Raw genomic sequence first — 25,567 nt, 5'->3', positions numbered from 1 at the left:
GGATAATGACAATTGCTGTTGGAGGGAAGTATCCAAAAGCTGAAGCTGAGCAAAAATCTGAAACGTACAGCAGAAATCTACCAGGTTCACAGACATAGAAACAGAAATGCAGTGACAATTCACTGTATTAACTAACAAAGCTTACCTAAGGTGAAAATCCCACCATCCTTTTAATTAAATGAATACAATTAGGCTCAGAAAAGATGAACACTACTCAGGGTTAATGTACTGAGAAAATTTCGATTAAATTTTTAATTTTAACCATTCAAAGCTTGGCTTTGCAAAGGGAGTTAAATATTGGACAGAAGACTGAATATTGGACAGAAACCAGAACCTGTTTAAAGCACTTTTTTAGTCTCAAAGGTTCATGGAAATATTTTGCTTTGGAGGTCTTCAAGGGGCAAGAAAGTTCTGTGTTTCAAATGGAAAGTTAGTAGTTCCTAAAGAAAAGTGTTTTCCTTAAGGTAGACTGCCAGGGTTCCAGAGGAAAGTTGGGAGACGTGCAAGTTGCAGGCCAGTAAAGAATCAGTTCCACTAAGAGTTGCAGCTCCATTAGCTCATAGACAGCAGGGATTGAAATCCATTATTAGTCATTTATAAAGTATACAAGATATTTTAAAAACAATTCTTAATTTTAATAAAGATTAAAACAAGGAAATAACAATAAGCCTGCTCATCTCCAACTTAAAAAATATTATGTTGAGAGAAATCCAATTAAAAAAAAAAATCTAAAATAAATATGGGGCAGGGGAAATAGGAAACATTTTTAATGCAGTGACAAATATACCCAGAACCGACACTCAAGAGACTGGATTTGGACTGCTTCTTCAAGAGAATCCTCCAAGATATCTAAAAAACAGAACCTGTTTCCAAACTAGATGTGTTGTGGATGTGACAGTTTAAGACAAAAAAATTGGGCAGGTTGAACAGCAGAGGCTGCTAAAAGTAGTCAAATCCCAGGTCTTGGTCTGTATCTTGAATTGATTTGTGTGCCATTCGTTCCAGTTTTACCAAGATAGCTGGGTCAGTTTGTGGCAGCAAAACCAAGCAGCTCTGAAGCACTGTGAAGATGAATGGCTGGAACCCAAATGTGTTTCTTTGGTGGTGGTGGTTGTGTGTGAAATAGAAAATGTGTTTTGATTTGAGCCCTTTCAAAAATGTTATGCTTCTGTCAAATTCAAAATGATTGGACTGTTCTGTGATCCGGCAGAAAAACAATGTTAACGTTTTATGTCCTGAACTTTTGCACATGCTGCCATATGGACTGAGATGTGGGAGAAATGCCCATTGAAAGGGTAGGCAGGAGAAACCACGTGTACCCATTTCCCCAATCGCATTTCATATTTTTTCAGAGCTCTTTCCAGCTCTCTGTACGTGCTTTCAGTAAATGATGTAGGCCTCCTCTTGGGGGATTCCAAATCTGGAAAGTGAATCTGGATCCCAGGCTGCAAGTGTCCCACTCTGGAATAGGAGAAAGGGGCAAAATTCCCTTCTATCCTCCCAAACAGATCTTTCTTCCTGACAGGATTCAGTGGCTTTAAATGAATGAAAACAATTCAAAAACTAAGGAGCAAAAAGAATGAATTTGAGTACAAATGTGTATCTACGGTTGATAAAGTAAAATAACTTCTGCAGTTTCAAATATAACTTTTTGCTGTGTTATCCTCAATGATATTTAAATTGGGTAGAAAGAGTCTAGTAGCACCTTTTCCAATTAAATTGTATTAAAAGGCATACGTTTTTGTGAGCTGCAGCTATTCTGTGCATCTGATGAAGTGATTTGCAACTCAAAAAAGTTTTGTCTCCTAATAAACAATGTTAAATGCTACCAGACTCCTAATTTTTCACTACCTTGTATCAATATGGCTCTGTTCCTATAATGCCTTAAATTATATAGATTGCCCGCATGTTCCTTTAGTAACAATTATTCATGGGAAATATTAAACAATGCTATTATTTATAGAGCTAATTGACAGCTAGTTTGGCATTGCTTTTATGTATTTGATTTTGATGTAACAGATAACTCTCATCTGTTCCATTAACAAAAGCCTTTTAAAACAATTTGTGATATAGAGATTTGATGAAAGTACTGTTCACCTCAAATCCTGACTGGCAGTAATTTAAAAACACCAACTACAGCTCTTACCAGAATTATATATTTTTCAGCAGAAGTGAAAAAATACACATGCTCTGAATGTGTTTTTAAAGAAATAATCTTCTTTTATGATTAAATCATCAAAGCAACGTCCAGGAATCCTGTCACATGAGTTCTTATTCAGCTTCCGCTTTTGTAATAAAGACCTTTTTCAGTCAACAAGAAGGGAATTTTAACATTTTTATGCTTTGAACTTCAGATTTTTAAATTCTAAAGAGAAGCATAACATAACAAGGGCCAACTTATTACTGCTGTGTATTCACAATTGCTTTTCATCTAGAGTATATATGATTCATCAACCTTGTTCTTTACACTGATTTGTGTGATGGTCTTTCTCCAAATTCTGATGAAAAAGACTCATTTTTTAAAAACTTGGTCCCTTCCACAAATGAAGATTACCATATATACTTATATAGAAGCCCATCTACAGATAAGTCAACCCTTGAATTTTTAACCAAAATACTATGAAAAATGTGCCACCTGCAGATAAGCTAACCCTCAAAATTTTCATACGTTTTAATTTTTACAATTGGCTTATCTGCGGGTGGCACATTTTTCATGGCATTTTGGTTAAAAATTCGAGAGTCTGCTTATCCACGGATGAGCTTATCCTCAAGTATATACAGCGTTAGATGTGACCAATATACCATGACAGATATTGGTAATGCTTTCATTTCCAAACACGGGTCTATTTTTCATTGTCAAATTCAAAAGACTGTCATTTTAGTCTGAAATTTACAAAAAAATACCCCACAGATGTTATTTCTGAAATGAAACTTTAATCTGTACTGAAATCTGAAAATCATCCAAAAAATGAAAAGGAAGGAATGTTTAGCACTTCCAGAGACCACAAATAAAATTTAAAGAAGAAATATTTACAGCACACTAATACCCCAGTGAAAGCAACTGTTTTATTGGCAAAATAACCGGGCTTTGATTCCTCCTGGACTCAAAGTCTTCTAAGCAGCAGCTTAGCAGAAAGCTCCAACGATTAACAGTGATTAGAAGGCTCACTGATGTTTGGGAGTATTTTGTACAAAGGGTTTCTCTTTAAAAAAATGTTTAATAAGCTGTAAAAAGACAGTTCAAATGGCAAGGCGGTATTTAAAACCCTAGCTTCTCAAGTCATTTGTGCCTGGAGGGTGAAGCATTCCTGTGCTTTCTCCTGCCTTCATCTCTCCTTAACTCTTTAAACTGGCTTGAATATTGGCTGTTTTCCTCAGCCTCTCTGGGGCTGGGATAACGGTGAGGCCTCTCTCTGGACTTCGATCTGTCCTCCTCTCCTCTGTGGAGCTTGCTGTCCCTTGTATGGTGTCTGTCCCTCCCTTCGTCCTCAGAAGAAGAATGCCTTCTTTCTTTTTTCTTTTTAGAATGGGTGGTTTTGCTGTCTAAAGGTACATTTCTTTCTCGATTCCTCTCCTTTCCACTCTGGTAGTTATTTCTATCACTGGAATAATCTCTATCATAAGAGAGTTTCTGGGACGCTTCCTCTCTCCTACTGGAGCTTCTGTCAGCATTCCGCTCCGAGTTTCTTCCAGCACCGTTTTCCTTCTCAGGCTGCCTCCTTTCTTTTTCCTTTTCAAATTTCTTCTTTTTATTCTCTTGTTTTCTCCTGGTGCTTTTATCCAAATTTTTCTTCTTTTGAGATTTTTTCTTATCTGAAAGAAAAAACATAAGGCTTTCGCTTTAAGGTTAAATTTTTCATTTGTCAAACCATGTTGCTTGTATTCAAAACCCCCAAAGTGGGACAGGTAGGAAAGGATTGATTAATTGCTCTCAAGGAATGGAGAATAATACAGGAGAAAGAGATGTGATATCTCACCTCCATAACCTGAAATGTTTCTGCTCACCCTGTGAGCAATCTCATTGCATGAGTTATTATCAAAAGGTTTTCTGACTGAAGAAGTCTTTATTTCCCATGAATTATTGATCTTGCCCGCCATCTGCATTTCTCTCAGAAATGCCAACTTTAATTTCATTATTATTGATTTTGAAATTTGACATTTGTGTGTGTAAAATACACAGATTAGGAAATATGACCAATGAATCTCAACATCTATAACATCATTCAACTAAATTAAAATCTTGCCATTTTAGTGCCATCTGTGTTTTGATTTTCTTCTAACATGCAGATATCCAAAGAAAAACAATTAGCATGAACAGCAATAATCCTCTTGTACCTTCAAAACTTTGTTGTTTCCAATCTCCAGCCCAACCACATGGCTTCACACCCGTAGCTTAAGGCAACTATTTATGCAAGTGGCCTTTTATCCAGAAAAAAACTTATACATAAAACATTTCCTTGCTATAGGGTACTGTAAATCTGTTGTTTTTACTGCAATAGATTAACACTGTTACCCCATAAACAAATTTTTATATGAAAGCTGGAAAGCCTACAAGACAATTTGACATTTCCTTGGAACAACATAAAGAAAAACAAGCCGCACTGATTTTTTTAGATGCAGAGGAGGTCTTTGACAATTTGAACTGGACTTTCCTGTTCAAATTTTTGGAAGATATGAATTTTGGAGAGAATTTTATAAAAAGGGTAAAATCAATTTATACTTCACAGAAAGCACAAATAATTGTTAATGGAAATCTAACAAAACCATGTGAGATACAAAAAGGAACAAGACAGGGTTGCCCACTGTCCCCTCTTCTGTTTATTTTGGTTCTTGAAATACTGAATAGAGACATAAGACAGGATGAGAGGACTGTGAGAGTAAAGATTAAAAAAGAGACTTATAAGTTAAGAGCTTTTGCAGATGACTTAGTACTGGTTTTGGAAGACCCTTTAAAGGGAATTGAAACATTAATGGGTAAACTAAAAGAATTTGATGCATTAGCAGGCTTTAAGATTAATAAACAGAAGATGAAGATGTTAACAAAAATATGAACATAGAAGATCAAACAGAATTGATGAATAAAATGGGTTTTAAGATTGAGAAGAAGATAAAATACTTGGGTATCACTACGACAAATATGAATTGTATGTTATTTCAAAATAACTATGTTAAGGCATGGAATGAGGTTAAAAAATACATGTTAAGCTGGGAGAAAATACAATTGTCATTGTTGGGGAGAATGTCTGTGATTACGATGAATATTTTATCTAGAATGTTATTTTTGTTTCAGACAACACCTGTTTTGACAACTGATCCACCATTTAAACAATGAAGGATATATCAAAATTTGTGTGGCAGGGGGAAAAACCATAAGTTAAATATAAGGTGTTACAATATAAAAAGAAAAGAGGAGCATTGGGTTTATCTGATTTGAAACTGTATTTTGCAGCTTGCTGTTTAGTTTGGATGAAAAAGTGGGTGTTGCTGAAAACACCATTTGTTTAGAAACCGTTCAAACTTACGAACGCACTGAAAAAAGTAATTTATTACCGGTGCCCAAAATTATGGCTGTTGCAGTGCCCCAGCAGTCATGAGATTAAATTCGGGCATTTGGTAGCCCGCCCACACTTACAACCGCAAGGGTGCTTCAACTCCCCCCAACCTAACTCCCCTCCATCTATGCCCTCTTGGCTTCCTGCCGCCCTGTGCTCCACCATCCCAGCTGAATTTTGCCGTCTTCTTGCTCCAAAAACCCCCTTTGCAAAATGCCCCAATTTCAAATTGTTTTCAAGGGCAGCCCCACATAGAGGATGTTGCAATAATCCAACCAGGAGGTGACTAAGGTGTCTATTTGTATATTTCTTATCTATTTGTTATTTAACAGAGGACCAGCATGGTGTAGTGGTTAAGGTATTAAATAGGAGCAGGAAAACCCAGGTTCTAGCCTATCCAGAGCCATGGAAGGTTACATGGAGTGATTATGGGGTAGTTATTTCTCTCAGCCCATCCTATCTTACAGGGCTACTGCTGTGGAGAAACAATAGGTCTTGTATTATGCTTAGATATAAGTGCATACCAAACAAAAATACTGAAATACTACTAAAAATAATTTTTGCCAAATTTCTTAGAAGTATTTTAGTAACAGCAAGAATCAGATACTGTAATCTCAGGTGACAGGACAGCTGAATTACATAGAAGATAATTATATAATATGGTTTCTGCACCAAAAAAGATTTGTGTACCTTGGTTGTGAGAGGATATAGAGTTTATACACTATTTTGAAGTACATCATTCCTGTGCACCAGCTTATTCAGAACTTGGCATGAAATCTGGGAGATCAATGAAAGCTTAAAAATATTAAAATCTGAACTCTTTGATAATAAAAGACACTTTGGAATACCTTCGACAATTCCTTTTGCTAGAGATTTGCTATTTTTGACTATATATTTTGATGATATGCTTTATTAAGAGTTTGCCTCAAATAAAATACATTAAAATATTACCCCCTTATTTTCAGTACTAGAAAACTAAAACTGAATCCATCTAAAAATTATTCTTTAAAGCATATTAGTACATTAGAGATAGTTAACTGAAGGCTGAAAACTTTCTAAATATGATAGAATGAGAACGATAATTGGACTTTGCTTATGCACATCAGATTTCACTATTGCTGAAAATGAAATAATAAACTCTAGTATAATTATCTCTGTTGGACAGGTCACACTGTATAGCCAGAACAGTTAAAAAACCCAGCACAGGCCTTCTTCAAATATTCTAAAGAACCCCCCCGCTCTGAAATACTGTGATACCCTCATTATTGTTGAATTATACAGAAATGAAAAAGCATTGTTTGAATGCTATTTTGGAAATAAATAGACCATTTCTACTGTTTGATCCACTCCCACATTAAGCAATGAAGCTGCACTTAATTATTTTGGCAACATTTCTACGTACAATCTGCAAAAAAAAAAAAAAAAAAAGATGGACACTGTGCTGAGACTATCAATGCGTCATTGCAGAAACCTTTTTCCTTCAATGGGAAAAGAAAAAAATTAAAGAAAATCAACTGTATTCGATTAGAAACAAACAGCACTAGGAAACTCAGTACATTTGTCGCCAAGGTATTACTTCTTTGGTTGCTATCTAGCTGCAGTTGTCTATGCATGAGCATTGGGATTTCAGATGAAATGCCACATCCTTGACCCTGATGCATTATTTTAGCTTTTTAGCACAACGGATGTATCAGATGCCTAGTAATAGCAACATAAAGCAAACCTGCCACTTATTACAGACAGCCTCTTTCCATACATTCTTCCTCTTTTCTATACTGGTGAATTAAAATACAGGTAGTCCTCGACCTATGACCATTCGTTCAGCAATCTGAAGTCACGACGGTGCTGAATGAATGGTGGTTACGACCAGTCCTTGGAATTCCAGCCATCCCAGGACCCCCACATGATTGCGATGTGGGTGCGTGGCAACTGATTTGCATTTACGACCAGTTGCAGTGCCCCATAATCTCATGATCACCATTTGCAACCTTCCCTGCTGGCAGGGAAGGTCACAAGTCAATGGGGTAAGTCTCCCCCACCCACGCACCCTCCTCCAGCCCCTCTGCACTCGTGCTGCGCAAGCCACTCAGTCCCCCATGCACCCTCCCCGACCCTTGCCGCACCTCCTTCATGCACCCCCTTGCACCTTCACCAACCTGCACTGCTCACACCCCCTTGCACCCTCCCTGACCTGCACACCTCTCACACGTACCCTTCCTGACCTGCACCATGCCTCATGCATGCCCTCACCCCCTCCCCAACTTGCACCTTTCACGCTCCACCTCCCTGACCCACGCCTAGTGTGCACCTCCTCGCACCCTTGCGCACCCTCCCCGACCCCCACTTACCTGCCTGCCGGCTTCCCCACTTACTTTGGATGTGGGAAGCCAGCAGGAAGTTGGCCCATCTAACAACCATGGAATTCAGTTAACAACGGCAATTGGGACTGCAGGGATTGCCATTGCTAAGCAGGGCAGCTGTGCTTTGCATCACTTAGCAATGGAAATTCTGGTCCCAACTGCCGTCATACATCAAGGACTACCTGTACTTTTGCTCTTCAGCCCATCTATATAGCCAATTTACTTGAAATGCTTCTTCACTGCAGAAACTCATGCTGTGCTATCATCTGCTCTTACAATTAACCTCTAATATGCTCCAGAATGGTCTACCAGTAAAGTAACAAATTCATTATATTTCATGGTAAGAAGTTGAAAAAAAAAATAAGCAGGACAACTTGCGCCCAAATAGTAAATATAAGAAGGAAATTTGTAAGTACCATGCTGTCAGGTAATAAATCGTAGTAGAGCAGGATAAAATGTAATAAAATGTAAAATAAGCTGTATTGCACTGGTCTTCATTACACTAACCTATGCATAACCATTAATATTTTCTACCAAACCACATATATACAAGAAAAAGAGCTGCATCATATCTTTAATGAATGAGAGGCAAATAAAATAAAGCTCAATCCATTTTAGCAATGCCTGAAGGGCTTCCCCGTGGTGTTTTCATCGTGTATACTTTAGCAGATCTATATCTCATCACAAAACAGCTTAAAATGTTGAATGTATTGTTTTTGCATAATCCCAAAATATGTTATCACTTGCTTGGGGTGTGTGCATGAAAGTGTTTTTAAAGAAGATGAAAAGGAAGTGAATTTCAGAATGTAGTAAATCCGGAATTATGGGAACAAATCAAGAGAACAGATCAGATCAGAATTCTCTCCAGCTAACCACGCTAAACAAGTATAGTAAGGCTGTCATACCAAAATACTTATAGGCAGTCCTTGGATTATGATGGCAATTGCTGTTGCTAAGTGACGTGGCCGTAAAGCGCAATGTTACATTACTGCATTGCTTAGAGGCTGCAGTCCCAGTTGCTGATGTTATGTGAGGACCGTGTGGGTCGTTAAGTGACCGCGACTTCTGACTGACTTCCCAATGACTTTGCTTGTGGAAAGCTGCCAGGGAACATTGGAAATCGTGATCATTGCAGGGACACTGCAATGGCCAGAACTGCGAGGACTGGTTGTAAGTACCACTTGTTCAGCACCACTGTGTGAATGGTCACTGAACAAGTGGTTGTAACCTCAAGACCACCTGTATTTTGGTTAGGGAGTAGGCCCAAATGAGTGACTCAATGACTTACTATAAATATATGTAGATTCTGCTACATGGAAAAATTAATTACTTTGTGTCCTTGTTGTCTCTATCACATCAGTCTTCACATCCCTCCATTTTTTTTAAGAAAAGGATTTCTTAAAATCCTTTTAATTTTTCAAGACTTCTTGCTTTCTATATGCGTTTGTACTTTGAAATTAGCAACCTGACATATGAGAACTCATAATCCTCTAACTGAGGTGAGAACAGGCTTCAGTCTGGTTAATCCCTAATTCCATAGTTCCAGAATAATAAACCATTTTATGGCATAACATTTCTATCTAAACCTATCTTGATGTTTCTGAAAAGATTTATATGTACCATCCATTGCATTTTTAGTCAGGCAATTTATTACTTTGCAATGTTTGCAGATTTCAGACATGTAAAATTACCTTAAAACAAAAGAAAGTCTACATGAATAAATGGCCCATCACTAAACGAAACTAATGGATTGAAGATGGAACTTTACCTGAGTCACTGCTGTGCCTACTGTCTGAAGTGGACTCATTCCCACTAGAGGAACCTGAGGTCTCACTGCTGCTGGTGTCATCATCCGAATCAGATGTATCTGATTCTGAAGATGAGTCAGAGGACTCTACATCTTGCTTCTGTGTCATTATTATTTTTGGTGCATTCTTCAGGTGCTCCCGTAGTTCATCCCTATTTAAACAAATTTAGCAAAATAGAAATATATAAAAATAATTTAATGGTTGTTGAATGGTACGCTCTCCTATATTTTAAAATTTAGCCTTTTTTAAAAAAAATCTCATTGAATTCATAAGGAATTACTTTACCAATCCCTGTCAACACAGTTCCATCCAGAATTGAATTTCTTGTTGAGAACTTGAAATCAATAGCAACATGTAAATTGGCTTGGGTAATACCTTCTCCTCAGAGTCACATGTCTGGTGAGAAGAGATGTCTACCTAATACTGATAACACAATTGAGAATCAGCAGAGTGATTTTTCAGTATTGTAGTCTTTAAGGACTTTAATGCTTCAGTATTTTTGCCTTTAAACCTTAGAGTAATATTACTACCCACTCAGGAATAAAGCCTGCAGAAAATTGCAATTCCTCCCAGTTCCTAGTATGGTTTTGGGGACTGAAAAAACACAACATAAATGGCCTCCAACGATGAAAAAGTTGCCCATGTTAGTAAGAGTGTTTGAACAGAACCAACACATGGAGAATAAGGTAATACTTTCAATTTTCAGATTTCTGTTGGAATACTGATCTCACAGAATTGTGCGCAAATACGATGGGTTTCAAATTCATAGGCCTTGCTTGTGCATTTGTCTCCCTTGGATATCTGGGGACACCAGAGGCAAAGACTGACTATATTTTCACTCCCTAACATGCATATGGCCAGATCGAAGATCTTTATATCATCTGATCCTACTATCTGACAGATTCACAGGAACTACTTAAGCAGGTATATATATATATATAAAATAAAATGTTTTTCCTTACGTCAGTCCTCCAAGACCAATTGAAGTGAAGAAATTGATTGCAAATCTAGTATTTCTTGGATTATCTCGTGGTAATAATCCTTCAAAGAACGGTTGCAGGGTTCTATTAAAAACCAAACATAGCAATCATTCCTCAGACTCCAAGAACTTCAAATGCTGCGCACACAAACAATATTTTGATCTCAGTGTAGAAATATTTAAAAAGATCAGCTTAATTTACACAAGAGTTGCAACTATAGAAATCTGTACTTTACTAAATTGAAAATCCTTCACTAGGCAGAATGGATGAGAAGTTAATTTTCATCAATAAATATACAGTTTACCAGGTGCATACATTTTGAAGGAATACAATCTGAAGAATTTTTCAGAATCCATTAAACAAAGACAACTAATGGCAGGAAGGTATGCTCCAAGGAAGAGGAGGAGTGTGTGTGTGTGTGTGTGTCCATTGTGTGGGTGCAAGCATCATGGAAGAAAGGTACATGGAAGATGGGGTGAGGAGGGCTGGGTGGACGTGCAGTACTTGAAAATCAGTACAGGAGTGGCTAAAGGGAGGAAACGCAGAAGAAGGCATGGGGAAAACTGTATATGCAGCCTGGTGTACATGCCACACAGAAGATAGAGTGAGGTGCACCCCCCGCTTGGATCTGTCTCAGCTGAAAGCTGAATCAACCTAAACAATCTGGGTTTTGCTTTGGCCTGTCCATGTTTCACCCAGAATGATCCACAACATGTATCAATTTTGTTATTTCAAAGTAAAAAGGACATACAGTATAAATGTTTGCATGAAGCTAAAAAATATTCTTTGCTCCATGCACAGGATCTATGTGTGAAGAGCCTTTTCTTCCCTGAGGTCAGTGATGTTAGGTTAATCAATATATCAGCTTTGCCAAGAGATGTTTTGTGACTAGGCTGCTGCCCATCTAAAGCAGTGTTGTCCAAACTTGGCCACTTTAAGATGACTGGACTTCAATTCCCAGAATGCTGGCTGGGGAATTCTGGGAGTTGAAGTCCACTCATCTTAAAGTGGCCAAGTTTGGACAACACTGATCTAAAGTAATGAATACATGTTTGTGAAGAAGCAATTCCTCTAGATGCAGACCATTCTTCAACATACTTTTTACTGAAACAATTCTTTAAAGTCCTTTGATACCTGCTCTAATTTGAGAAAAGCAATATTAATGCTTTTTAATTTTTTAAAATTGTATTATGCTCAATAAGATTAGCTTTACTTCTTCTAAAATATCTTAGACATATGATACAAAACTCCATTTAAGGAATCTAAAATTAGACTGAGACTCCTCCCATGTAAGGTCTTAGGACAATACTGGTAAATGTAGAAAAGGCACCATGTCATGGTGGAAGAAGGTGGTATGAGGATTTGGGGGGAGGGCGAGAGTGAAGTAGGCTTGATGTTTCTTACACTTCCCAAGATATTGAAGGATTGATTTGCTGCTCTTTATCTAATACCAGATCAGTGGGAAAAATAAGAGCCATTCATCAATTAATTAAAGATGGTGCTATGATAAAGTCCTGCTGTGTCATTCACTGTCTGGTCCTAGAGAAGGGCAAATTCAGAAAACTAGACAACACTGAAATAATGATGGTTGGCAAGATGAAGGCTGGTATTTGGAGAGGGAGGGCCAACTTTTATCCTGTGTTCTACCTTGTCCCTTTGCTTTAAGAAAATATAATTTAGTCTACATTGACAGGAGAGAAATAGGAAAGAATTCTTAAATATATTGTTTGGAATACAGACAACCACTGAAGGAACTATGTATCAGTGGCTTTCCTAAGATCAAAATCTGCTACAAAAATAGCAACCTCACTCAGGTAATTTGCCTTTATGAAAGCATAATTTATATTTCAATTTCTACAGGTTAGAAATTCTAAAACCAAATCCTTTCTGATCTGAAAGGCAGCAGAAAACTTTTTAAAAATAATGAAAAATACAGAAAACTCTGGTTACAATGTTTACATTTTAAAACTGAAATTCTTACAAATACTTGCAGCTGGCACTGTCTTACTATAATGAAGTAAGATCAACTTCTCTGTTGGCATTTCTATTCCTTAGCTCCCTTTCTGGAACAAATCCTAGCTGTTTCATTTTTATCATTATTTCTCTACTCCTAGCTTTATTTGTAGTTTAGCTGTATCTTGCATTTTGTTTGTGTTTGTGTCTTCGAGTCAGCGTTGACTCCTGACGGCTGCCTAGACAAGTCCCTGCAGTTTTCTTGGCAAGATTTTGAAGTGGTTTGCCATTGTCTCCCCTACTTTTCTTTCAAATCAGCAGGCACAGAGGGCCTAATCAAGTTACTTGACAATGCTCCCACATGTTCCAATGAGGTGCCATGCAAGACTTGCAACTGCCATCCAATGAGGAAATAAAAGGATTAGTGATGGTGCATGGAGATGACAGGTGGAGCCTGAAACAGAATAAGAGAGATGAGGGGAGAAGTGGGGGCAACCCCTCCCCCTTCTGTAAATGACAGGGGGAGGAGTTGTGAGAGAAGCTAAAGCCACATATTTTTACTGGAATCTATATTACACAGGCAGAGTTATACTTACTGCCACAGTATTAAAATATGTCGCAGCAGGTGACATCATTTACTTTTACCTTAGTTCCGTCTTTCTCAACTTCAGCACCATTAAGATGGGTGGACTTCAACTCCCAGAATTCCCCCAGCCAGCATGCTAGTTGGGGTAATTCTGGGAGTTGAAGTCTACATATATTAAAGTTGCTGAAGTCGAGAAACATTGCTTCTCAATAAAGGTAAGCGGAGTTAATACTTCGATGGGAGAACACCAGAGATTTCAAGGGCTGTACAACAGACTGAAAGTTGAAAACAAAATCCCAGAAGCAGCCAACGTCAAACTCCTTCCATGCTGTTGCCAGAGAAAACAACATGGACATATCCATGTAAGTTATTAAGAGTTTAAGGGAGACTTTACCTTTTATTAAGATACACTAACTCACTCTGAGAACTGAGTGTTACTTAGCAACTTTGATGTTAACAGATCTAATAAGAATATACAGAAATGGTCACAAACCAGGTATTATAAAAGTAATTTACAATATGATTTGTTACTTACTCATCTTTCAACCTTGCATTAAGATTAGGGAGTCCCATATATTCACTAAGCTCTTGGAAGAATATTTTAACAAAAATCCTACTGGATGATGTTGTAGTTTCTTCACTTAGAGATATGCATTCAAGGACCTACAAATAGAAATGATAACTAAATGCCAAATATTATTTTCCTTTTTAAAATAAACTAAAAGAAAAAACATTTTTCTTTTGTTCCCTGATGAATTTTTATTTTCCTTGAACTGTAGCATATTCCTTGCTGTAAGTATTTGGTAATGTAGTGGCCATCTTGACATTTTCAGTTCATTTAAAAGCCAAGTCTGGATTCCAAGTAAACAAGCTATCTAATTTTTTTCCTACATTCAAGTGAAATCCTCTCCTTCAAGCACTCATGCTCCTTGTCAGAGTGAAAGTCAATACAATTCTTCACTCACAAGATGTATTTTAACTGATTCCATTTACATCTGCAGGAGTTCAAAACATAAAAAAAAATGTTACCCCTGTTATCAAAAACCTAATGCATAGTGCAAGGCTACAAACGTTTGTTACATACACTCCATGGAAGCGAATCTGTGTATAAAAGATGAGCAAACATCTTGGCAACATTCCTCAACTTGTTTGTTTCCAGCCGATGTATAGTATCATACTGCTCTTTGAAAATTGCTTCAAATGACTCCATGTATTCTTTTTTCAACATACAGAAGCGCTAAAATAAAATAAAAACAGAGTGATAAAAAACAAATGAGAAAAAAAAACTGAATTCAGCAGTACGCTAGGACTAAATGGACAAAGAAAAAGAAAACCACATTTCAAATACTGGTTTGGTTCTAAAGATGATTAAATGAAAAAGGAAGACAATTTAACCAATAAATAGCTGGAGAATTTCAGGGAGCAGAGAGGACATTCCCGTGATCTTCTTGTTCTATCCAACCATCTTTTCCACTGCCTTCCCCTTCTACTTCCTTCAACATTGCCAGGCAAAGGAGTTTTTCTAAGCCATCATCTGTGCACATCACAAAGTATATGACTTTCGGGTTGCTGACTGTCACCTCAAGAAAGCAGTTAGTATTTGGCTTAGGACTGACTGATTTTTTTTCACTCTCTCCAAATTGACAATTAGAAGGTGTCTATGTTCTTTCTCTCACTCTTCCTCAGTGTTCAGCTTTCACAGTTGTATATTACCACTGGAAAGACCATCACTTTAGAGAATCTAGAATAACTTCTCTTAGGTAGGCTGGCTTCCCTTACTTTAGCAGAGGCCCTCTTGTGGATTATCTTTAGCTTCACTTCTCCCTTTTGATTTTACTGCCAAAGATGATCCTACCACAAACTTCCACTCCAGCCAGCATTGCTCTCATGGTCATTGAAGCTACTAGGCCTTCAATGTGGGAATCACACTGGAAGGTGGGAATCCCCTTGGAAGTGACATATACAGAAATCAAAATGCTCATAGTTCCATATACAAAAAACATCTTGGAGGATGCTACCTTTCCTCAACCTATTTGGAACTATTTCACACTGTTAATAAATCATGCAAATTCATGGTGCCTCTCTATCTGCTTCATGTTTCCGAATACAGCAGCTAAGTCACAAATGAAAAGTTACCAGTTGATACTGAAAGCACTTTTGTAAATGAGCTCTCTTGATGAGAGACTGAAAGACATGGCTAGGGATATGGAATCTGTAAAGGAAGCAACTCACCCCAGCTAGTAAACCAAAGAATTTCTCATATGTTCTTTGCTGAGCACAACAGTCAAGTATCATGTTGCACAGTTCTTTCTGTCACAAGGAAGAAAATGGTACGCATGAAATAAAATGCTTTCAATTAAAAAATTTCTACAGCAATATTACAATAATAATGCAGAAATTAAAAACCATGTGTTACATTAAAAATATAAATAAAGTTGACATATAAGGGCCATGAAACTCTTAATGCACTTAACTTTTAACATGAAAAGTTACTGTTAGAAAGATGAAAAATATCCAATCTCTCACCCATAAGACAAATGACTTGTTAAAATATTCTGTCCAGCACAATGTGTGATTGATCAGCCATCATGATAGTTAAAACACTCATAATTCAATATATCAAAATACATATTTACTTGTATATTGTTCTACTGGAGTAGTATTGCAGTCAATCATATTTTATGTAATAAAACAGGGCAAAGTGCTGATGCTGTTGCTAATGAAGTCAGCATGACTTGAAGAACAAATTACTTTTTGCTCCCTGAACAGCAGTTAACACATTATATTATCCCCCAGAGGTTAAAGTAATTAAATATTTTAACATTTTAATTAAATATTACCCGTGATTTCTAGCAGAATATCTTGAGTAATCATGTGCAGGAAAACAGATTTGCTTATAAAGTCACTCTCACTAGCTTATTCAAAATAGGCAGGTTTAGATCTGAGTGTCTCGCTCCCCATTATTTGGTACAAATGATGTGATAGGAGTCACAGAGTTGCATTAGCGATGCACTGCAGTTTCAAAGATTAATTGCAACTTCTGGTCCACTTGTTCAACTCTTATAATTGAATCCTACATATACCGTCTGGCCTTACTGGCAGTTTACATTAAAAAGAAGAACATAAAACATTTATATATCAATTTTTAAAGCCAGCATATATGATGATGCAGATTTGAATATAGTTATGTTGAATGATTTATTCAGACATTACTAATCAAGGTACTGGGAGCTAAATAACCAAGTACCTTTTCTATGGCTACTAAAAATCTACTCAAGCCTAAAGTTTCTTTAAAATTAAACAGGAAAAAAGGAAAAATAGATTTTTCAAGACACTGTATTCAAAAGCATCGAACATTTTGTGATGCAAATGAAGAGAACACAGATTACTGACCAAGATCCAGGCAACAATAATTTCACTCAGCCAGATCAATACTGAGGAGCTCCCCAAAGATTCTCACTTGCATTGGAGATGAGACTTTTTTTCTTCAGAGTTCTTAATATCCTTCCTACTTCTTCCTCCTGTCCTGCTTTCTGTATTAGAAAGCATGAGAGAGAGGTGAGCGTTTACCTCACTTCCAGGGAGGTTTCCAAGAAATCAGAAACAACAGGAGGCATTACTTCCTGCCTTTTCCAAACACACCACCAGTGAGACGAAACACAATTTCCACTCACCACTGCTGTAAGGCAGTAAATTGCTCCAAACATAGGAGTACAGAAAACTTCTCTAATTAGCACTGCCATGAAAACTGTATGTTGCAAAGTTAGAGAAAGAGGCAGTGAAGGTTTTGATAGTGTTGAAGAGTGCACAACTGAGCTATCTGACAAGAAAAGGAAAATATTGTTGAACTGGAAAGGCCAAAATTAAATCACTGACTCTACTGCTTCACTATGGTTAATGCTAACTAGATCCCTCTACTTCGAGCCTTTAAAGCAAATCCTGCAATGCTGATGTTGGTTAATCATATTCAATACAGATGTGAAAACTGATCATCTTTCCCTGTAGTTTAACTCTGCTCAGAGAAACATGCAAACCTGTTGAATAATGGTAAATATTTGCCCAGAGTCAAATGTGGGGAGCAATGCATCTATATTGGGCCACGTGCAACTCCCTTAACAAACGCCCCACTTCCCTGCATGCATAAATAAATACATCCAGAGGGGTCACACAATTATTTGTGGAGTTGTAGTTCCCAAAAGGCAACCTTAACACCCTTTGGGCAAACTATCTCCAATGAGACCCTGTCAGTAATACAGATGCTTCATCACTTTAAAGCAATTCATGAAGAAACAGCTAATGACATTTCATACTCTGAACAGCAAAGACAGAAAAACACAGATTTTATACTGCAGATTCTTTGTCATTTCTAAAGTTCTCCTTCAGGAAAGCATAATTTCCTTCTACTTAATCCAAGGAATTTTATCATCAGATTCTACCTCTTCTCTTTTCCTTTCTGTAAACATCAAGGATATGCCTCAGATTAAAAGTGGAAAAGTGTTAAATTCCATACGCTCAGGTAATTTTGATGGCGCTGCTATTCTGCTGCCTCTGGGACTGTCATTTGCTTATTTCTGCTGACCATTTTCTAAGAGTCTTCTATTTGACTTAAAGGCAATAAATTTACTGACTTTAAATCAATAAATTATTTCCTAGTTTGATGCTTATTCTGGATTCATTAAATTAGTGAAGAGGCAAGCTATCATCCCTTTCCCTACAACTGCAATTTAGGGCTATAATTTTACTAATTCAGTAAGAAAGTACTATTAGTAAATAAATGTTGCAGAATTGAAAGCAAAATTTTGATTTTGCAACTTTTTTAAGAGTGAAAGGACTGCTGGATAATTGGCCAAAAATGTCTGCCCCCCCTCCCCCCATTGGTTAAAGGCAACCTTTATTTTTGGAGCCACAGAACATTCTCATATTATAGTATACTAGGCTATATTTTGTGCACAGATACACATGGATTTAAGTAGCAGTATCAAAACTGTTTTTATTCCCAAGAGTTTTCAAATCTGATAACTTTGGCAAAAATCTAGAGTATCGAGGGGGGGAGAACGGCGGGGGAGAGATAAAGGACCAAATAGCATCCTTTTTCTTATTCCTGTAAACTTTTTTTCTGTCTCACTTTATTCAGTAAATGCTGGAAGTTCTAATGTAACAAATAAAATTACCTGAAAGGAACAGAAAAATAGATAAAGGCTGAATCAGACATTAAATTATCAGCATGAATAATGCAACAAGGCTTTTAAAATGTTGGCCCAGGATGGGTGATAAATTAGCAAAAGGCCCAGTTTCTGTACAATCTATCAGCCCCCAAACTGTACTGAGTGCCTTGTTCATAAGCCTATTTTCTGGTCTCTGTTCATTTAAACAGCTAAGTGAATACTGATGTAATTTCATTATTTACAATATAGATCTAGCTGATTCAAAAAACATGCACCCAAAACACACACACGAAACAAACTTTTAGGATACAATCCTGAAGCTTGCTTCTTTCATCTATTTGTCCCTACTCTGGCAGTACCCTGGGTGCCTTTGGGCCAGTCACACAATCTCAGTCTAGCCTACCTTATGAACATGCTGTGGGGAAAGTGGGAGGAGGCTGTGCTATATAAGCCACCTTGATCTCCTGAATGAAAGGCAGGATATAAATCAAATCAATGAATCAATGAATCAATAGTTCTCTTTTTCATACTGTCTTAGCACAGCTTTGTTATGCAATAAGATCTGGCCTCGATATAAGTAAAGCATGTACCTCTACCCAGGCTTCTTCACAATCGTCTAACTCTATCACTAGCACTAACTCTCTCTCTATAGAACTAGCACTAACCCTAACAGAGGGTGTGTTGGTACCACACACTAAGGATGGGTTAATATTAACAGTGGATAGAAGATTTAAACTCAAATGCTCATGTATAAAACTTACCATAGGAGCACACACATTTTTCTCTTTCTAAACCACTGTCATAGCCACTGCAGATTGGCCACCTGATGGGCCCTGTTTTTCACTCACTCACACATACATACATACAGATGCATAATGAGTTAATCGGGACAGGAGCTACTGTGCAGTGGGAGCAGGAATATTCCCTAAACCCCTGCATGATTGCAAGGGTGAAAAGGTTCAGTTCAGCAAAGAGAGATCAATGCTGCAGAAAAGTCTCAGTTCTGTAGCTAGTCTTAGCAGCAGGTTCTATGTCCAGAAGGCAGACGTGAGAACAAACTCTTTGTTAACAGAGACACTGTAAAGGTAAATAACCACAGGAGAAACCATGGATTTAGACTGCAGTTAAGAATCTCCATGTTAAACATAAATGGAACCATTTCTTGGTTTGGTTGACAAGCTTCAGCACAAGCACAAAAGGCAGCTTTCCCTTCCAGATGTATGGACCCCAGGATTCTGAGCAAACATGGCCATTGCTGAAAGCTCTGGAGGGCACCAGGATGGGGAGCACTGGCTTAGCATACTGCACAAGTATGTTCAAAGAATAAGCACCTTTAATCGGTACACCGCTGCTGCCTATATCTAGTCAGGAAAACATAACATCAACAGCTATGCTCTAGGCAAGCTCTTCCTGAGGATACGCCCCCCCCCCAGGAAAGAAGGTGCCCTTTTGTTAGGTACTTTTACGTTGTCATGTTTATACTGGCATAAAGGTGGTGATTAGACTAATTTAGGCAGAAATGGAATAGAGAAGAGTATCATGATACATATTTCAAATTAGCATATAATCACACGGAGTGGCTTGTTTCTGGATGTAATACAGTATTAAACTATGATTTCAAGGCTATGTGAACAGGGAGGCACATATTCATAACTCTTCCTCCAACAGAGCTGTGAGACTGAAATGATCAGTTTCCTGTTCTTTTTTTTTTTAAAACAAACCATAGTTGAATTCTATCAATGAAAGGTGCAATCTGTAGCAAAAGGCAGGTGCTTCCTATTCTTTCCCTCACTTTGTGGCTGTGCTGGAAGAGATGGAAGGGGAGCATGAGCTCAAGGCTTCTTCACACAGCACAAACTATTAATCCCTGACTCATGAAGGATTCAAGCCTCAGGAAGAGTGTGCTTCCTTCACCTTCTATTACTATGCACATGTAGATAGTCTATAGACCAGTGTTTCTCAACCTTGGGAACTCAAAGAGGTGTGGACTTCCACTCCCAGAATTCTGAGAGTGGAAGTCCACACCTCTTCAAGTTGCCATGGTTGAGAAACACTGGTCTATAGACAAGATTTCCCAACCTGAGTGCCTCTCTGATCTCTAGATTTCAGGTCCCCAAATTCTCTAGTCAGCATGGCCATTGCTGAGAATTCTAGAAGTTGATATCCACACATCTGGAAGTTGTCAAGATTGGGAGATACTGGTGTCAAACAATCCTCGCAAGCTTCTGATTCAGGCATAAGCCTGTTTTCCTTGGCTGCTAGAAAGATGGAGTGAAAGTACACATTTCCTTCTGGCAGGAAAAGGTTAAAAGTTCTAGTTTCCTTCATGATTCTCTTTTGGATACATTCCCCTGAAATTTCCCAGAGCTGCCATTTTTAACTGACAGAAGGGGAAAACTATTAAATAGAAGAGTGGAGAATCATTAAAAATACAGATCTGTTAAGATTAAGTTTAATACAAATGAAATTAAATCAAATTTAATTTCAACCCTAGCCCCAGCCATTATTTTGGGAAAGTTACACAAACTTGTTCTAGCAGGAGATTGGTGGAAACATTTAATAATAGTGTCAGCAAAATATAAGCACAGGTTTACACTTACATAACAGACTTTTCTAGAAATATATTCTCACAATTAAAATTGTTCAACTTCAGTGTTTTTCATGCATTAGAAAAATCTGTGCAAAGAAAATATTTATGTACATTCTACCTGGAGTACATGTTCCTGGAAAAAATGGAAAATTCAACAACTCTACTAACTGTATTATCTACCACATGACTTTTTTGTATGTATGTGTGCCTTCAAGTCAGTGTTGACTCCTGGCAACTTCCTGAACTAGTCCCTGCTATTTTCTTGGCAAGATTTCAGAAGTGGTTTGCCCTTGCCTACTTTCCCGGGCTGAGCGAGAGTGACTAGCCCAAGGTCACCCAGCTGGCTTTGTGCTTAAGCCCAGATTAAAACTAACGGTCTCCTGGTTTCTAGCCTGATGCCTTAAACACCACACCAGACTGGCTCTCTTGACAGTAAATACTTATCATTATCATCATATTTTTTAATTATTATTATTACTATTATTACTATTATTATTATTTATTTTATCCCACCTTTTCTACATATAAGTCAAGGAGGTGAACATACAGGTAGTCCTTCACTTCTGACAATAGGGACCAGAAAATTTGTCACTAAGTGGTGTGTCATGTGACTGTACCCGATTTTACAACATTTTTGCAGTGGTCGTTAAGCAAATCATGTGGTTAAGTGGATCACACAGTTGTTAAGTGAATCAGATGGTTCCCCATTAATTTTTCTTGTTAGAAGCTCCCTAGGAAGGTTGAAAATGGTGATCATGTTGCCCCAAGACACTGCAACCATCGTAAATACATGCTGGTTGCCAAGCACCCAAATTTTGATCATATGACTGTGGGGACACTGCAACAGTCGTAAGTGCAAGGACTGAGTAGACTTCTGGGGGAGTAATGGCGGATTGAAGATGGCTCCGTTTTTGTGAAGCTGATGGCCATGGCAGTTAAGAGGAGCTGGCGAAGGATCCGGCTCTTTGGAACCATCCAATAAAGGAGATGATTGGATCACCTACAATTACTCCTTACAGAATCTCCCTGTGAAGAGATTGCAAATTAGCGATCTCCAGTGGGTTGAGTGCTCTGGGAGTTGCAGGAAACATCGAACCCAAGCTGTGGTTTGGAGCCTTCAAAAGGACATTAGATTCCCTCACACTTCCTCTTTTAATTGACAATGGAAACTATCTATTAACAACTTATTTGGAATTAAAAACCTTCTGAAAGGCAAGTTGCTGCATACCAGGAGAATTTCCTTCTATCCCTGAAGAAAGAAGACTTAAGTAAGTTTAAAGATTAAAAGGAAAAAAAGTAATTTTTGAAACAACAAAAGGAAGTTTAGAATGTTCACTATGGACAGTTAAGGGGCCAGATGGATTTGAAAGAACAGTTTATATGGACTGTTTTAAATTTTATAAAAACACAGCTGATCATTTTAGAATTAATTGTAAGAATCCTTACTGTGGGAAAGTTTTCACTCTGAAAAGAAACAAAAGATAAGACTGGGCTTTGAAGGTTAACCTTATTAACACAATGGAGGAACATTATTTTACTGTAGAAGAATTTAAGTCGGCTTGGGAACAATGTGTTCAGGACCTATATTTAAAATTTTCTGATACTTTTAAAGTTGTTATAGAAGAAGAAAATATTTTGTCAGATAAAACAGAGGCTGAAGATAATTTGAATAGGATTTTAAAATGGACTTTAAAAAGTTATAGTGGATGATGTTTTAACAATTAAAGGGGATATTCAGATTATAAATCAGAAGGATGACTCTGAGAGCCATCTTATGAAATGTGGATCCACAGAAGGGAAGTATGGAAATAGACAGAGAAAAAATGATAAGAGATCTTTATGTTGGATTTTATTTGAAGAAACAACTGAAGATCAAGCCTCTTAAAAAGAAGAAAAAGGAGTTCAAAGTGGACTTATCTGATCAGGGTTAAATTGTGTAAGTTGTGATTCTCGGCTGCTACTATTGGAAACTTTCTTATGACCAGGAATGTATAATGAGGATTTAAAGATTTTTTCATATGGAGATAAACTTTCTATGTCCTATTTGTTAGAGAAAATTATAGGTTTGAATGTAAAAGGGACTAATTTCATTTAGTTTAAGATATTTATGTTACTATTGTTGGTATTTTTTATGCCTATGAGGATAAATCCTTTATGTTTTACTTACTAGAGAAAGTTATCGTTAAAATGTATATTGGATTTATTTATGGTTAAAATATATGGGTTATTATTTCTGGTACTCTTACTGCTTTTGCTGTGTAAGACTGATGGATTAATTTTTTATAATTTGGCTATTATTAAGAGATGACAAATGGGAAGAAGAGGTTTTTTTGTAATATTAGAAAAGGTCTTAAGCTACTGTAAATCTTTATACTTGTTTGGGGGGAGGGCGAAATCACCTTTTATATCTCTTTCTTTTCTCTTTTTTCTTTTTTGTTTGTATATCTTTTCTAGGTTTATATTAACTTTTAACATGTAAAATTCTAATAAAAATATTTTAAGTGCGAGGATCAATTGTGACTTTTTTCAGCACCATCATGACTTTGAACAATCGCTAAATGAATGGTCATAAGTCAAGGACTACCTGTACCTGATATTCCTGTCTCCTATTTTCCCCACAACAACAACCCTGTGAGGTGGGTTAGGCTGAGAGAGAATGACTGGCCCAAAGTCACCCAGCCGGCTTTCATGTAGGATGGCCTACAACTCAGTGTCTCCTGGTTTCTAGCCCAGAACCTTAACCACTACACCAAACTGGCAACAACAACAACACCTGAACACCCTGATTTTACAAAAAAATACCCTGCTTGGAACTGCCTACCTTAAAAATTCTTAGGTCCTTGGTTAGTACTTGAAATATTAAGTTTTCACCAGTCTTTGTGAATCTAATTGTAGATTACCCATATAATAATAATAACAAATAAAAAAGATGACCTGTTAATCATAATTTATGAATTGTGAAACCAATGTGTGTGGTATGTTCAAAATCTGTGATACCATGACCCAGTAAATTAATAAATTTGTTTGATCACCCCATGAATAAAATTGTCAAGACTGTGCTTTAAGAGAGGTGCAGCACCCAAAGCTGGATTTCTATCAGAACTTGCTCCCGGGGCCAAGGTCACTCTCAACAGCCTCTCAACCTGCTCCCAAGAGTTTTCAAAGGTGACCCAGCCCAGATCACAGCACCTTTTGATTCATTGCTGTAATCTACATAAACCCCCAATGGTTTTCAAGAATGAAGCAACAGAAAACCAACACCAAACTAATAGTAATGCAACTACTCAGAGATCATCCACTCATCATTCCCCCAAATGCCTTCCAGAAAAGTTGTTTCCATGAATTTCTGGACAGCCATAAGGGAAGGGGCTAACCTGGCCACAAGGGGAAGGTTGTTCATAGCGTAAACGCCGCAACAGAGGAAAATAATCTGCATGCCCCTGCACCATTAACCTCCCAGTATGGAGAACCACAAGCAGATTTTATCAGGGGGTGCATACCAGGTGGGTTTTTAAATTAAAAAAAATATATTAATCCATTTTCAAACAAACATACATAAAATAAAAACGAACAATTCGCTTCCCACAAAGAAAAAAGAGAAAAAACATAGCGTAACAAATAAAAACATAAAAAAGATCAAAAATATTTAGAATTACAAATATATTCCCAAACCACCTGATGTTAAAAGGGGAAACTAAGCTTTCAATGTTCACCAAGCCTGTCCAAGAATTTCTTCCAAAGGGAGAAATAATACGACATTTTCTGATTGACAGAATATATAATTTTCTCAAAAATGACTAGATCACACACCTCCAAAATCCAATCCTTAATATCTGGAGTGTATTTTTTCATCTTCTAAAGATTCTTCTTTCTGCAACCCCCCTCAAATTTGCTAATGACATGCCGAGGGGACATAACCCATTGTTGGAGAACCCCTGTGCTAGGCATCAGCTGCTATACTATGTAAAACATGATTGTGTCAGTAACTGGTTTTTTTTAAAAAATGCTCTTCAAGGAATGGAAAGCAAACAAAAACCAAAACCAACTAATTAAGACTTACTGTTTGGCTTTCAGGAAAATCCATCTTCAGCAGTTTGTGAGCACATTCCTCAAAATCTAAACTAGAGAAAGACAGAGAGAGAGAAAATATACATTTATCTGTCCATAACTGACTTTCATCCCTAATATAGTAAAAGCTTCTCACAAAGCCTCAAAGAGACTTTGGGGTAATACCAAAGCCATGCTGGTTTCAACTACTGTTCAGGCAAAGGCCTGAATTAAGACATCAACATCCCAATGTTTTAAATGTAAGAATTCCTTTTAACTGTACAAGAACCTCCAGAACTTCCCATATGCAGGACCTCTCTTCAGACTGACACTCATTGTCACTTGATTTATCAGACCATCATTGGTCACTGGGACTTAAATCTGTTGAAGTAAGTTTACATGCGAGCCAGACTGGTGTAGTGGTTAAGGCACCAGACTAGAAACCAGGAGACTGGGAGTTCTAGTTTTGCCTGAGGCATGAAACCAGCTGGGTAACCTTGAGCCAGTCACTCTCAGCCCTAGGAAG

General features: G+C 37.4%; 1 protein-coding gene across 3 annotated transcripts in view; it reads right to left on the bottom strand.

Annotated features, from left to right (window-relative positions):
- Positions 1-2,774: 2,774 nt before the first annotated feature.
- The window catches only part of CWC22 (CWC22 spliceosome associated protein), a 42,610-nt gene continuing 19,817 nt past the window's right edge, over positions 2,775-25,567 (bottom strand). For all 3 annotated transcript variants that reach the window (XM_007431750.3, XM_088135746.1, XM_088135747.1), the window contains exons 14-20: positions 25,055-25,115; positions 15,472-15,549; positions 14,324-14,476; positions 13,775-13,902; positions 10,683-10,784; positions 9,681-9,871; positions 2,775-3,813 (exon numbers count right to left, since the gene is read on the bottom strand). In XM_007431750.3, coding sequence (XP_007431812.1) covers positions 3,281-3,813; positions 9,681-9,871; positions 10,683-10,784; positions 13,775-13,902; positions 14,324-14,476; positions 15,472-15,549; positions 25,055-25,115 — 1,246 coding nt within the window. In that variant the 3' untranslated portion in view covers positions 2,775-3,280. The remainder of the gene's footprint in view (positions 3,814-9,680; positions 9,872-10,682; positions 10,785-13,774; positions 13,903-14,323; positions 14,477-15,471; positions 15,550-25,054; positions 25,116-25,567) is intronic.

The sequence above is a fragment of the Python bivittatus genome, unplaced genomic scaffold (assembly GCF_059951505.1).
Source record: "Python bivittatus isolate LINGU-HERP-01145 unplaced genomic scaffold, Pbiv_v1 ctg000200_np1212, whole genome shotgun sequence".
NCBI lineage: Eukaryota > Metazoa > Chordata > Lepidosauria > Squamata > Pythonidae > Python > Python bivittatus.
Note: the sequence above shows the minus strand (reverse complement) of the source record. Positions and strands in the feature narration are given on the sequence as shown.